Source organism: Papaver somniferum, chromosome 11, assembly GCF_003573695.1.
Source record: "Papaver somniferum cultivar HN1 chromosome 11, ASM357369v1, whole genome shotgun sequence".
In the NCBI taxonomy this organism is placed as follows: Eukaryota; Viridiplantae; Streptophyta; class Magnoliopsida; order Ranunculales; family Papaveraceae; genus Papaver; species Papaver somniferum.
Window position 1 is genome coordinate 117,575,419 of NC_039368.1, and position 15,126 is coordinate 117,590,544.

Consider the following 15,126-nt stretch of genomic DNA (forward strand, 5'->3'; position numbering starts at 1 on the left):
ACCAATGGGTGGGTAATGGGACAATTCTTCCTCAACAAAAGATGTTCGCCTATGTCTCTGCTACAACATACCAAAAGGACGCATCAATCGGACATACGAGCTAAAAGATATGGCCTTTACCGTCAAGTCTATGAAATCTGAAAATTTGTACGGGATTACAAATTACAAATGTGCGCGATCCGTTTGCTGACCTCTACAACTCCAAATTGATTGATTCTTTTCTCATGTGATAACTCAGTCTCTTAGCTTCAAAATTTCGGGTCAAGCATCAAATTCCGACGTCGTATGAGGTTCCTACGGCTTCCAGAGCATACAACATGCAAGCAACAATTCTTGGACGTGATTCATAACTCCCACAATCGATTGGTGTCCATCAGGTCTTTCCACCAAGTCCTTCATCAAGTCCAAGAATCGTGGCGCCGGGATCTCTAGTCCTAATCATTCATCGTAAAAGGAATGTTTCCTCTGGGACATGAAACCGTGATCATTACATCACCCCCTCTTGAGAGCAACCTCAGTTATGGTCCCGTGACCAGGGTTCCAGAAGTGATGTTTCTACGACTGACAGAAACAAGATGGCACCAAGTCCTTCATCAAGTCCAAGACTCGTGGCGCAGGGCTCTCCAGTCCTAATCATTCATCGTTAAAGGAATGTTACCTCTGGGACATGAAACCGTGATCATTACATCACCCCCTCTTGAGAGCAACCTCAGTTATGGTCCCGTGACCAGGGTTCCAGAAGTGATGTTTATACGACTGACAGAAACAAGATGGCACTGCAAACACCATGCTCATATAACAATCATGGGGTCCTGATCTCAAATTAATCAATGACATTAAAATCCTTCACCAACTGTTCCAGACAAAAGCGAATGGTCTAAAGACACAACATGAGTGTTTTACAACAAGCTCGCCTGAGATGATTTTACACTGTCACGCACAAAGCAGATATCTAGGAGAAATCGGTGAAGAATCTAGGGATGGGTCATATACCATTCTCTTCGTCTGGATGTCCTCTGCAACATATCTAAAATTCATAGGAATTGGAGAAACGAGCAAAACGATGTGGCCAAAACATTGGACTACATACCAGCTGAAAAATTTCTGGAAGTCTCCTGGAAGTTTACTATTTCATCAATTTCGGCCCTTAAACGTGCTCAAAAGCCGAAAATCTTCTGTGTTAAAGCTTGGAAATTTTCTGAGGATGAAGAAACATGGGTAGATCACGAAAATCCGACACCGGACAAAGATTCTACAACATTTTCAATGAAGACCTGACTTCTGAATTTTCTAATGACGAATTATGACGAAATTCTTCATTCATCTATATATAAATCAGAAGCTACGCCTTCCGCGTGAGATCAGACTTCATCTTCAGCCGCTAATCTCATTTTCTGAAGCCGGCGGCATTTTGCTGATAAGATGCAAGCCTTTCATCTTCAGCTTTCCTTTTCAGTAATAACTCATCTCGTCCCTGCTTCTATTCTGCATCCGCTAAGGCTAAGAAAGCGTTGATTCCATCATGAACGACTCCCAGATGATCGAGAGACATACAATGCATCAGCTTTCCAGCGTCTCTGAAAGGTTGATTCACCTCGGCATGAACATCTGCAGAAGTCTTCATCTTTGACATGATATTTCTGGAGCGTTCCCTTGAAGGGCCAGAAGAGTGGTTGTAACCAGAAGTCACCACTATCTGAGGTGAAGGACATGGAGTCATGGATATACCAATAAAAACGCGTAAAAAATGGTAACAATCCAACTCTTACCTATTTACAATTTCACTAGCTGTAGTGATTATAACGTCAGAATTTCGAAAACTTGCTCGTTCCTTCAAACCTGCAAAGACGAGAAAAATTCATTATTCAAAATCATGACTTGATTTTCATAAAACCGTGAACAACCCACGTGAATTTTAACATCCACTGGTTTTTCAAAAACTAGACGGACGTCCATTCTATAATTGTGAAAACTCACATTATTCCACCATGTATAATGGTCTACTTTCAACAGTTGTTCAAAATCAAAACATGATTTTACAAAATATATAAATATTTAACATGAAACTCACGTAAATTTGAAAAAATATATCTATATATTTTTTCTCCCTCGCACTAGCATCTGTCTTTCAAGCGAGAGTATATTTTCAAAGATTTATGAAAGCTCGAAGATAAAAAAAAAATTCATGAAAGCTCATAAACAAAATTTTATTACTAACAGACGCACGTCTATAAAAAAAATATTCTCTCGTACGAGCATCCACCTTTGAAACGAGAGTTTATTCCACTTTGTGAAATCTCACATATTTAAAAAAAAAATGGTTTTCGTGAAAGCTCATAGACAAAATTTTATATCATCAGACTGAGGTCTATTTTGTTTATTCCTTAAACTAACATACGAACGAGCGTATGTTCCTAAAACAAGGATTTCTTTTCTTGGGCCCGGACCCATGAATCCTAAAGAAACCAAGGTTTGATCACCAAATCAGCTGTGCTACACCAATTTGCGTTCAATGCTCTATCATGCTACTGGGATCTTCGTTCAAGCCATGGTTCGTTCGTGCAATCCAAAATCCGGTTACATTATATCTCTACGACTAAGTTCAATTACTTATTTCATCCGTAACTAGAAAATCACCATCCAGTGCTGACTGAGGAACATGACTATCCGTCACTAAGCAGGGGACTTAATATAGATGGTGGATTTTCGATAAAGGCTAAAATCGTAAAACCATAATCTTACATATTCCTGATCCAGCAATCAGATGACTATTGAGGCTCATGTCTCTTATAGAAGCATGGAAGATCATGCCATAAGAGTCTCTCACTAAGTATACTTCTCTCAGAGCATACATGAATATGCAGTCTCTCAACTGAGGCAACGAAATATTTCATGAATACTGAGCAATTTCAGTAATCACTTTTATATAGAATCGAACGGTTGGACAGCTCCTAGACAGCTTTCCTGCTAGTATAGAGTGATAACGTCTTCAGGATGTAACAACGTTTTCCCTGACTATATAAAAGACATGTGTATATAATATTAATGGTTGGACGGCTCCTAGGCATCTTTCCTGCTAGTATAGAGCGACAACTTCTTCAGGATGCAACAACGTTTTCCCTGACTATACGTAATAAATATGACGCTTCAACAAGCTCATATCGCTCAACTCCCAGAATAATTAATGCTCCTAGACAGCATGCCTGCTAGTATAGAGCCATCAATTAATTATCTATAATCCTTAAATTCATTAACTGAATATTTGGAAACATTCTATGTTTTTCATAATATTTCATTACTTTAATTCATGGTTTTCCCAGCAGAATTCCATGGGTTATTAATAAATATTCAACGAACGGGCATCTAAAAGCTATCAAGTAAGCCCCGACCAAAATGGTGCAAGTGTACTCAGCAATAATGCACTAACGAGCATTCCAAAATACGAAGGAACGATGAACCTATGCAAAATAGGAAAAAAATAAAAAATATTAATCAAGGAGTGAGGGGACTGGGCCCACCGGCCGGCCGGTCGTGCCGTGGCCAGTCCCACACCCAATTTTATATTTTTATCATATTTTATTATTTTCCTTGATCTCATGAAAATCTCTTCATTTGAGCAAATATCCTCCGTTTCATGAAAAAACTCCTTGAATTCATGAAATTTCTCTCAAGTCATGAAAAATAATATAAAATTAGGAAAACTCGTGGGATCTGGCCCTAGCCGGCCAGTCATTTCCTAGCCGGTCCCACACGCCCCTTATATTATTATTATTATTTATTATGTTTCCCTCATCTCATGGAAACTCCTTGATTTCAACAAATTCCTTGGTTTCAACAAACTCCTTGATTTTATGATATTTCCCTAAAATCAGGAAAAATATCATAAATCAGGAAAAGTGCCTTGGGACCGGGCTTTTTGGCCGACCGACCATGCCTTGGCCATAGCCGGTCCCACACTTCATGATTTTTTCATTATTTTATTATTTATTCGTTCATCTAATGAAATTTTCCCGATTTCAGCAAAAATCCCTCATTTCTTTATATTTTCTCAAAATGTTGCTCAAACACACACCAGAAAAAATCGAAACTCTCAGGACTGAGACACGGACATTATGGTGACGCGGGCATGTCTCCTGACCGACCAAGGTCGGCCCTAGGGCTTGCAAATATCCGGTCCCACATGTTCTAATAATTTTGACCTAATTTGCTCAATTGCTCATATTGGGTCCAAACTCTCTTCAAACAACTTGGAGTTTTCTCAAACGACCATCATCTGGTCCCACGACCACCAAGGGTCGGTCTCATTCCCTCTTGGTCGCTCCCTCATCTCTTCATAATTAGGTTTCATCACCTAATGCTGAGACGAGCACTATTTTAATAAATGATTAAACTAGTATTTAATCATCCTTTCACCAACTGGTCTTCAAGAGACTTTGGTATTTTTGCTCACCCGGGCATCTGGGCATTACATGGTAGACTCATCATCCCATGTAGCCGGTCCCTCCATTACTCTGTGGTTGATTTTAAATAAATTATCAATTGCTCAAAAATTAGGGTTTCGAATCTAGAGCTCTGCAAAAACATAATTCTGAGCAGATTCAAACATTAATAATTTTACGTTGATCCCATGATCAAAACTTTAATAATTATGCTCGGCTCAGATGTCAGCATCTTAAATTAATATTTTTCTCAGACGAGCAATATTCTCAGACTAAGGAATATTGGTTCAACTATCAATATTCAACGATACCAACAATTCATCAAACGAGCAACATTTGCTCAGACGAGCAATATTTGCTCAAACTAAGGAATATTGGTTCAACTATCAATATTCAACGATTCAGAAACATTTGCTCATCTTAGGTTATCAACATTTATGTGATACCTTTGTCTCAACAGACATGTTCAATTCATGAGTCTCAGAACATTTGCAAATCAAGACTCAGCAATACAAGGACTCATCGTCCCATGAAGTCAGCAACTGACTCCACAATCACGAGACATCACTCGTGTCACATGGGGGATATTAACTAGGGTTTTGGTCTGGCGATATACGACACGTGTGTTCATACACACGACGAGTATGTGAGCAAGTCATGCAATCAGTTGGAAGAGTTAGAAAAGTAGTGGGTGGAAAATTAACCAAGTCTCTGCACGATGAGCAACTGCTTTTGACACGATTTCCCACTTTCCCATTCTTTGACTCCAGCAACTGTCACACTTCATGGGATCAATTACTTGGTGCATGGTCCGCATATGCACCTTCAACCAAGTACCCCTCCATATATATGTTAACTTGACATTTTTACAACTTAAACTAGGGGAGAAAAAATCATTCATCAAGTCCCAAGGCCATGATGGACGCACATGATTCCCCTTGGAAAATGCAATGTACGACCCTGATGGTTGTACATTCAGTTCTGGCTCATAAGACAGTTCCAATGTTCGTCCATAATGGTTGAGCACTTCATGAGCCAGGTCCCGTGAATGCCCATGATGGATGTATTTCCGTCTTTGGCCCGTAGGCCATTCCAATGTCCAGCCGTGATGGTTGTACATTTCCAAGGTTATTTTACTTGGTGCATGATACATATATGCACCTTTAACCAATACCCCTCCCTGTATATGTTAACTTACCATTTCTACAACTTAGGAAAGGGGAGCAAATAACATTCACCAAGTCACAAGGCCGTGATGGCCGTTCATTCCCAATACCAACTTCGATGTCCATCCATGATTGTTGTGTACTGCCAACCTGATGTCCAACCGTGATGGATGTCCACTGCCAAGCCGATGTCCAGTCGTGATGGTTGTCCACTGCCAACACATTGGCCAAGGGCCAATGTTCCTTTTCCTACGCGACAGAAGCTTTGGATAAAGCTTCATCTCGGGCCATGGCGCATCTTTTAGCATGCGCCATGCTAAAAACACGGGGTGTTACAGGTTTTCTGGTTTATTCTTGGAATTTTGGGATAAGAGGATAGTGACAGCTACTGAAAAAGGAGTTGGAAGGCCTGTGCAAGTGAATGATGCTACTTTGAAGAAGAAATTTGGTTTTTATGCAAGTGTGCTAGTGGAGGTGGACTTTGCAAAGCATATACCTAAAAATATTTGGATTGGATTAAAATTGAGAAGATCCTTTCAGAAAGTGGAGAATCCTAAATCTCCAAAGTTCTTTACTCATTGCAGAATCATTGAGCATTTAGTTACGAAGTGCAGAACAAGTAAGGAGGTGATTCAAGTTGAGCAACAAGAAAATAATCAGGGGACCAATGAAGATTTGCAGATTGGCAATGTTAAAAGAAGAAGAAGAAGGAGACATATCAAAGTAGATGTTGGAGAGAAAAACCTAGAAGAATGTTAAAGATGTCTCGGGAAATTATATGAAACATTGGAATGGGTCTGGTGTTTATTGTGGAAAGGGTGAGCACCTCTTCAGCTGATCCATTCGTTCCTCCTGGTTTTGAAAATCATAATAGATTTTAGGCTCTCGAAGAAGAAGAAGAGGAGGTTGTCACTTCTCTATTGATTTTTGAAGATTCAGAGACAAGCATCACAAAGCCGTCCTCGTCCGAGACAATTCTTGCATATAGTAAGAAACCGAGGCTAAAATCTAAACTAACAGGTATGTTTCCCAATGGTACTTTAAGCAAAAAAAAAAAAAAACTCCCAATATCTAGTGTTCTCTATAATGTTTCAGCAACTAAACTTATAGAAGTTGGTTCTTTATGGGGTCTAGACTTCCCCCTTTAAAGAAAGATCGCCAAGAACATGTTTAGCGATCTTGTGGAAAATCATGATTGTTCAACCACACGGGATGTTGAAGAATCTTCTACTTCATAGTAGGGAGTCCTCTTCATTCTAGTTTGCAAGTTGTTTCTTTCATAGGTTTGACAAGATGTATTTTTTTATTTTGATCTTCTTTGTGCCATGTGAAATTGTTATTTCTTTAGTTCAAACTTTGCTCTATTTACTTTTAAGAAAGAATGTATCGAAGGAGAAAAAACGTACATAGGTATTTACAAGATGGTCAAGAAAATTTTGCTCTATTACTTTTTTTTTTGGCTCCTTGCACATCGTTAGTTGTAAACAACTACACATAGCTTTACTCACTGCACAAGACTTTGCTCATCTTTAGTTGTAAATGACTGCACACGGCCTGTGTGCCTTTTATTCTATTCTCTTCGATGGATCAAAAAGAAAGGTTATAGGGCTATAATGAGTCTCCTTCCCATCGAAGAAAAACAAAGAAGTATATCTCCTCAAGCCTAAGACCCACCGGTTACCATAGCGTCTTTGTGAAAAATCTTATTTTGAATTTCATAACAGGACAATTCTGTTATGCAGTCACCAACGTCGGGCATACGTGAGCAAAGCAGAGTTGGCATACTGCGTGTGAGTTTTTCTTCGGACAACAACAATTAAATAAAGCTATCCCAAATTTTTATGTGGCTGAGAATCAAGTACGATGATGCAGCTGCTTCTGGTAACTAGGAAAGTACAATGTATGAGAGTCACGAGCACGCACTATGCCGCATCCAATGCTGGTATATGTCTTTAGTTTGTTACCGCCTTTTAAGGGATTTTGGGCAGGCTAAACTACCGAAAACACCAATGGCCTGGCATGTTCTGGTGCGTCTTATTTGATAAGTCTTGACTACTAAACCTGCTGCTGTCTCTCTGCATATTTTCTTTCCCTATTTGCTATCTCTCTTTCTTTAGCTCTGTATTTCGGCCAAAATCTGACAGATTTTAGTTGGATCAAAATACAAACCAGGCAATTTTCTTCTGAAAACCAAACAAATCACACACATATATATATAGCTCTTTCTTTCGATAAGTATTGAAGAACCAATGCGAGAATTTCATAAATGTCCGGAGAAAGAGAAGGGACCGGGAATTGAAACGGAAAATATAAAGCGGTAGGAGAACGGAAAAAGTTGTAGCATGTTTGATTAGCGCAAATGAGAAATGATAGTCCAATAACAAGGTAATTCCGTAAACCATTTCGCCAACATCAATTTCGTAACCAAATTAACATAACATAGGTACTTGTGACATGCCCAGATCAAGAAAAAAAATAAAGACTGGTGCAATAAGAAATATCATTTTTTTTTTTGTTTTTGAAAGAGCCAAGAAGAAAATAAAGTAATAAGTGCGCCAAGATTGCACCCATGAAAACTACAAGAACCGAATAAAGAGTTTGTTGGAATCTTACAACAATGAACAGCACGTTAGATGTATCAAATAATATGTAAAGAACTAATCCGAAACAATTCTACCGAAATAACTTGACGAGGGCAGAATCACAGGTTCAACAAGTTGTCCTTAACACATTAGTTCACGGGTATACTCGAGTTGAGTAATGCTAAACCCCTCACAACGAAGATGTGTCCAGGATAAGACTGCCCGATATAACTTGAGTTAGAACAATGCAAGTTACCCTCTCTTCGAACTCAGCAACGGGGATGGAAAGTAAAAATACCGTAAACTCACAAAAAACAAGAAGATGAAGAAAAGAAGACGGAAAGATGGTCGCTTGTTATGTGTTATTAAAACATAAATCTGTGTAAAAAAAGAACTTGGTGCATGGTATACACGCATATGCATTAGTCGAAACATTTATTTTTCACCCCGCTTGCTCCACCCACATTGTTTTACAACATAACCATAAGAATATGGTTATATAGTGAAACTCCTTCTCTATTGTACCCAATGTGGGACTAAAGAGAGCTCATTCACTCATAAAATGAGCAAGTATCCTTGGACCCATAGGTCACTAGATCAAACCACACCAAGGCCAAATATTTTTGTTATTAAAAGCTCATTTTGCTCCAACAGAGTTTACAACCGACTACTCTTTAAACAAAATCGTCCAATCAAAAACAAATTCATCAAATTTAATGTTTTTAAACGAATCAACATTTATAGACCAACTGATTAACAACACCTTAATAAGAAATATGTTTGTCCAACAAAAACCGATCGATCATCATTAGAAATACAGATTATGCTAAAAGAAGAAAAAAGAAAGATTATTGACGATAGCCCGACGATAGCCCGACATTGTAAAGGCTTAAATTGTAGTATGTTTGTAAGCCGGTCTTCAAGATTAGTCAAGGCTATTAGAACTTGGATACGTTATCAAAGCACTTCAACCATAGTTAAAGTCGTGTTTTCGGCTCCCTTTAGACTTTGGGATTCCATATTATGACCTGCGTAGGAAATGCCCATTTCATCAAAGCTCGGCGGCCCTTAATTACCTTCAAGAGCCTCGTGTAAAGTAAACACAACGCAATGTTCAAATTTCCTTTAGGATCCCATTGTTATTAACATGGGTTAGTTAATTGAGATTTGTGGGATATTGAAAGAATTTTAAAGACTTTTAAACAGTATATTGTTAGTCAATAGAGAATTCTTCAAAATCTCAAATAATTTTTGTTAATGGATCGTGATTTTCTAAAAGTCTTCAGAATTCTCTGTTATTGGATTTGGAATCTGAAATCAATGACTTATGGTTTTGAGAGACTTGTAGAGACTTTTATTACAAAGCATACCACAAATGCTAAAAAGAAGTCTCTCCAAAGTAGGTGAGATTTTAAGAAATTTTGTTCTTTCTTTTTCTTTAAGGATTAAATGTCAAGATATTAAAAACAATAACAAAATAAACTACAATTAAATTCGTAAAAAATGAAAAAATAAATTGTTATCTTCCAAAACTCAATAAGTTACTAGAGATTCAAATCCCTTTCGTTCGTCTCGTTTTGATTTTATTGGCAAAATGGTTACAGTTTCTATTAGCCATGGATGGACTAATACATTTTCATTGAAATATTCATATATTCATTTTGTAAAATAAATAAATATATTATTTGTCTCATGTATGTAAACTGAAATTCATGTATATAAGCTGAAATTGATATATGTTTTATTGTCTCAATGAATCACCATAATTCGTTGAATATCATTTAGCGAGTCTCTCAAAATCTCTAAACTCACCGAAAGTCACCCAAAATCTCTTGCATAAAAAGTCTCTCGATATCTCTACTGATCCTCATTAACTAACTCCCTGTAAGTTAACCTATACCTCTAGCTTTACCGTGAGTCACCTGAAAAAAATCCTGAAAACACAGCCTCATGAGACCCCTGCGAGGCTCCATGGTTGGGCCTGTAGGGCCCGACACAGCCTCAGTAGGCCTTGCTAGTCTTCGTGATGGGCCCACAAGAGACTTGTAAAAAAAAAAAGAAAAAAAATCTTGGGCGTCGAGCGGATAATGAGAAGCCGCTCTTCCCGGTATGTAATCAGGGGTGAAAGCACCAATATTTCACCTCCTAAAATACTAATAATTCTTCTGGGAAGCCATTCCCACAGCTCGCTTTCTCCCAAAGTACCCTAGCCAGTTGGAAGAAAAATGAAGAAGTTAACAACACTAGAACCATCCATCTTTAAGGACCAACTGAACATATTTTGGTGAATGCCTAAAAACTGCACACTGAAATCAGCAGGTAAAATCAATTTTGAGCTTGCACTCCATGTATAGTCACCATTGTAAGTCCTCCGGATATCAAACAAATAAACATGGTTAACAAACTTTAAGGACTCCCATTAGAATGCTTCATTCGCTATTGGATGACCAGATTCCCATCTAACCAAATGAGCGAACCACTTGGGTTAGGGCATTTCTTGACTTATGGACATCCATATACCTAGAATCTCAATCACCATTTATGCTTGTTACACCTACCAGTGGCCCGAAAAAGAACCCAAATAGCAGGACAAAGAGCATGGTAAATTGTCTTTCGTTCAATCGAGTTGGAAGGGAAATTGATTGGCCATGAACAATTGGAAAACATACTAATGCAATATCAGTATATATAACCTCTCTTCGTGTATAGAGTAAAGATTACACCTCAATGATCCCACGAAAACTTAGTCGAGGGCTCGCCCAACATCACCACAACATCCTATCACCACCCTGCATAAGAGTGGTGATGAGCCCCATTCCGTACTACCTTACATATCCATGTGAACCGACGGTTTTAAGTATGTAGGTAACCAAAAACAAATAAAGCATGCAGAAAAGAGTGACAGAAAAAAGACCTTATTAATCACCTCATCATCCATAATTACGTCGCAATCTAGAACTGCGCTTAGTGCTTTGCCGACCTCCAGTACTGCCAGCACTACCAGCTGAAACAGGAGAGAGATCAAATTCTATGTGGCAACTTAATTGGTGTAATATCATAACCATCAAAACATAACATCAAGCATGAATTAACTGGTACAAGTTAATAATCTTTTTCTTATTCCTGTGTAGCAATATCAATATATCACAATTTTCAGATTTCCACAAGTAGGAGTGCCATATAAGATATATCTTGACCATTGATGTCGAAAGAAAAAGCTCACCAAAAAAGAAAAGAAGAGAAAACCAAGCAGAGAAGCTTATATATAAAATCTCAGCCTCACCGTCACTGACCGACTAATCCTAATTAAGCTCAGGACCCTGAACCCTTAGAAAATCTAAAACCACTTCGGCGACAGCTATATATTCCTTTCCTTCAGCAGAAAGTGTCAAAAACTCAATCAGCAAAATCAGTTTGTTCTCCGCCGTTCCATTTGCGAACCCCAAACACGAATCCTTACCTGAAGCTGAGTTGCTGCAGTTAAGAAACTTATTGCTTGAGCAGGATTCAATACCTCGACGAGTTTTCTAGTTACCGTAACTCTCAGATAATCAGCAGCAACAACTACAGCTTCCATCGCTTCTTTCAAGCTTTGAAATTCTGAATCCCTATCTAATGTTTCTCCATCAATTAATCTCCCTCCTCGTCTTGCTAAATCAACTAGTCCCGGCGATACTACTCGTTCTTGAATCGCTGCCATTTCTTGATTTAATTCTCTTTCGGCCACTTTAGTTTCCGTATCTATTCTTCTTACTCTAATCGACTGATCTTCAGTCAAATCTTTAACCGCCTTATTCAAGATTCGTAGAAGTAGCCCCGGTTTGAATCCTGCGATCCATAAAAACGTACGCTCGTATGTACTAAACCATGGCGGTGAGAATAACACGAATACATCTCTGCGCGATGCGGTAGATTTCGCTTCGTAGTATTGTTGATAGTGACCAAGAACTCTTGAGATTAAAGATTTTAATTCTTCTTCTGGAATTTCTTTAGCGTTAGCGTTGGTGTGTATTAGTTCAGCCAAGTACCTCTGTTGTCTTGCCAACCATCCATCAAGAAACTGTTCAAACGAAATCTCGTCAGTATTTCCTTCTCTTCTTCTATTGTTATCCTCGTCTGATGAATTTTGCCGCTCCTGCTGTCTTTGTTGTTGATTATGAGACATTTTTCAGTAATATTTTTCTTCAGATCTGATGATTTTTACTTGTTTTTGAAATTCTGAAATCGTAAACCCTAAACCCTGAATAAGTTTCAGTGATTCATCAGATACGTTCAAAAAGTTCAGGTTTTTTTTGCTGCAATATAAGAAGAGGGGGGTTGAAGTAAGCAACAAAACGAGATATAGATGCTGTATTTTCTAGTTCCTTCTAGGGTTTTCCAGCTGGGATGTCCTTTTTTTTTTTTTTTTTTTTTTTTTTTGCGAAATTTTAAAATTTTGATCTTAATTTCAGCAATTTTTTTGTTTGGATTTTGTTTTTTTTAAGGATATTAAGGTATTTTAGATGGTAATGTGTCGTGTCAATGAGAGACAAAGACAAAGAACCCTAGGGATTTCTTTGCTTAATTAGGAAACTGTGCGGTGGTTAGTGCTCAGTTTAGTAGTAAAACAGACGAAGTAACTGCACCTGTGTCAAGTACTGAAGACCGTTTGAAATCTACGTGTTGACAGCTTGATTAATAACTTAGCGGCAAGGGAAATAGTACGTGTCCGTAGAATCCTTTTTCATTTCATTTGTGGTTCTTTGAATCTATGACCAAGTCTTACAGTGCCTTTACACGGCATCTTGACAGCCTATAGCCACGCCAGGTGGTGTTGGCTCTTCTAGCTGTGAATCTGTTGGAAATTAAGTGCGGTCAATCTTTATGGCATTGTATTTGGGTTGGCTATAGCCGCATTACAGGGAAAGGAAACTATTATGGGCTTCGTTTAGTTAACGGAGCTATTTTCTCCACCATTGGATCCTAGCATATAAGTATTTACGAATAGAAACTAGTATTTTTCTCAAATCATTCTAAATCATCTTCTACAACTTGGTTTTTCACTCAAATTTCCTTTAATTATTTTCATTTTTCTTCTCCAATTCTAACTTTTTGGAACACGAAGATGTAGCAAACTAAATCGAGAAAGAAATACTCTATTGTAGAAGATTTTTTCTTTTTTTGAAAGAAAACCAACTGAAATTTCATTGAAACTCGAAGCAAATGAAGTTAAGCATTACATAAATCTTTTTCAAACTCTAGCCTAGCCATGACAGACACAGGGAGAACTGAACTCCATTTCCTAGTACAATTATTGACTTTGCTAAGTATGCTACTTGGTTACATTTCCTACTTTGAAAGCAAACTTGAATATTCCCTAGACATTTAACTAAATGCTGACACTCTCTGATGATGTTACTGTCTTCCCATCTGGTGGTGATACTATTTCCATTTATGCTTTCCACGACTTCTTTGTTGTCTCCCTCCACAATGACATTTTGAAGCTGCAACTGGAGAGCTTTTAACACTGCCATTGCTTCATCTTGAGCAACATCTCTAGTTCTTTCTACCAGCGTCCAGGGCTCCACCAACTTCCCTGAAAAATCTCTAATTATTAGGCAATGGCAGTATGAAAAGTATTTGGTAAAACAGAAGCATCAATATCGATTTTAATTTTTCCTCTGGGGGGAGGAGTCCAGAGTCTATTGCTGCTAGTATTAGTTTCATTTCTCCTTGTAATGATGTTAGGAATCTGAGCCTGGTTATCCCTGAAACCTGATTGAATATTGTTATCAGAGCAGAAGGTTATTATTCTGTGTTTCAGACTTGAAACATTGCATCTGATGTTTTCAAAGACTAATTCACATCTTGACTTCCAAATGAACCACATTGTAATAACAATCATGTTAATGATGGAAGTCTTGTTGAAGGAGATGTTGTTATCTGGATTGCACCAGCTTGTAATCCACTGCCTGACATCTGAAATATTTCTTGTTTCTTGGTAAACCTCGGGAGAGATAACACTCCACACACTTCTAGCATAATTACAATGAATCAGAAGGTGTGTACTGTTTTCATCTTCAGTGTTGCATCTTTGACATTGAACATCAATATGTTGATTCTTCCTTGCACATCTTTCATTGACTGGGAGGATATCATGCATAACCTTCCACAAGAACAGCTGACATTTATGAGGGATTTGAAGGTGCCATAAGCTAAGCCAGAGTTTAGCTCTTCTTCTTTCCTAGCTAAGTTGGGATTTTTCTGGCAGAGGATAGCCTTGTAAGTGGAATTTACTGTAAAGTGACCACTTCTTCTTAAATACCATTGAATTTTGTCTTCATGCTGCCCGGAAGGCCTAATATTGAGGATTTTCTCTATCTAGTTTTGAGTGAAGTATTTTTGAATCTTGTTGACATCCCAGCTGTGAGTGTGATCATCCAACAGCTCATCCACCTTCATAAAGTAAGGATACTCTTCATAAGTTGAGAAATTTTGTTGAATTTGAAGAGAAGTATATCCCTCAATCCAATTATCCCTGAAAGCATACACAGTCTTCCCATTACCAATTTGCCATATATGAATTTTTTAACCCAACTGATTCATGTGCATAAACTTCTCCATAGTGCACTGCCTTTATTTGAAATTTCATCTTGCAGAATATTCTCCTTTGGAAAGTGTTTAGCCTCCAAAATTTCTGCCCATTTGCTATTTTTGTCTTGAATTAATCTCCAGGCTAACTTGGTAATCATAGCTTCATTGAAAACCTTTAAGTTTTTGAACCCAGTTCTCCCCATCTCTTTGGAATGCTGACACTCCCATGATTTGAAGTAGCCTTTGCTGCCTTGTTTTTTATTCCACCAGTTTCTTCTATGTATAGTTTCAAAATTTTTATATTATGTTGAGGAAGCAAAAGACAACTTATCTGAAATTGTGTCATATAATTTGTAATTGACTGTA

The 15,126-nt window shown here is 38.0% G+C and overlaps 1 protein-coding gene across 1 annotated transcript; it reads right to left on the reverse strand.

Annotated features, from left to right (window-relative positions):
* Positions 1-11,275: 11,275 nt before the first annotated feature.
* On the reverse strand, positions 11,276-12,464 carry LOC113320661 (protein DOG1-like 4). The gene has a single exon (XM_026568554.1). It carries the CDS (start codon positions 12,350-12,352, stop codon positions 11,597-11,599), a length of 756 nt encoding a protein of 251 aa, XP_026424339.1. The 5' UTR covers positions 12,353-12,464; the 3' UTR covers positions 11,276-11,596.
* Between the last annotated feature and the right edge of the window lie 2,662 nt (positions 12,465-15,126).

Coding starts and splice junctions, on each gene's coding strand:
- LOC113320661 (XM_026568554.1), bottom strand. CDS start 12,352: ATGTCTCATAATCAACAACAAAGACAGCAGGAGCGGCAAAATTCATCA.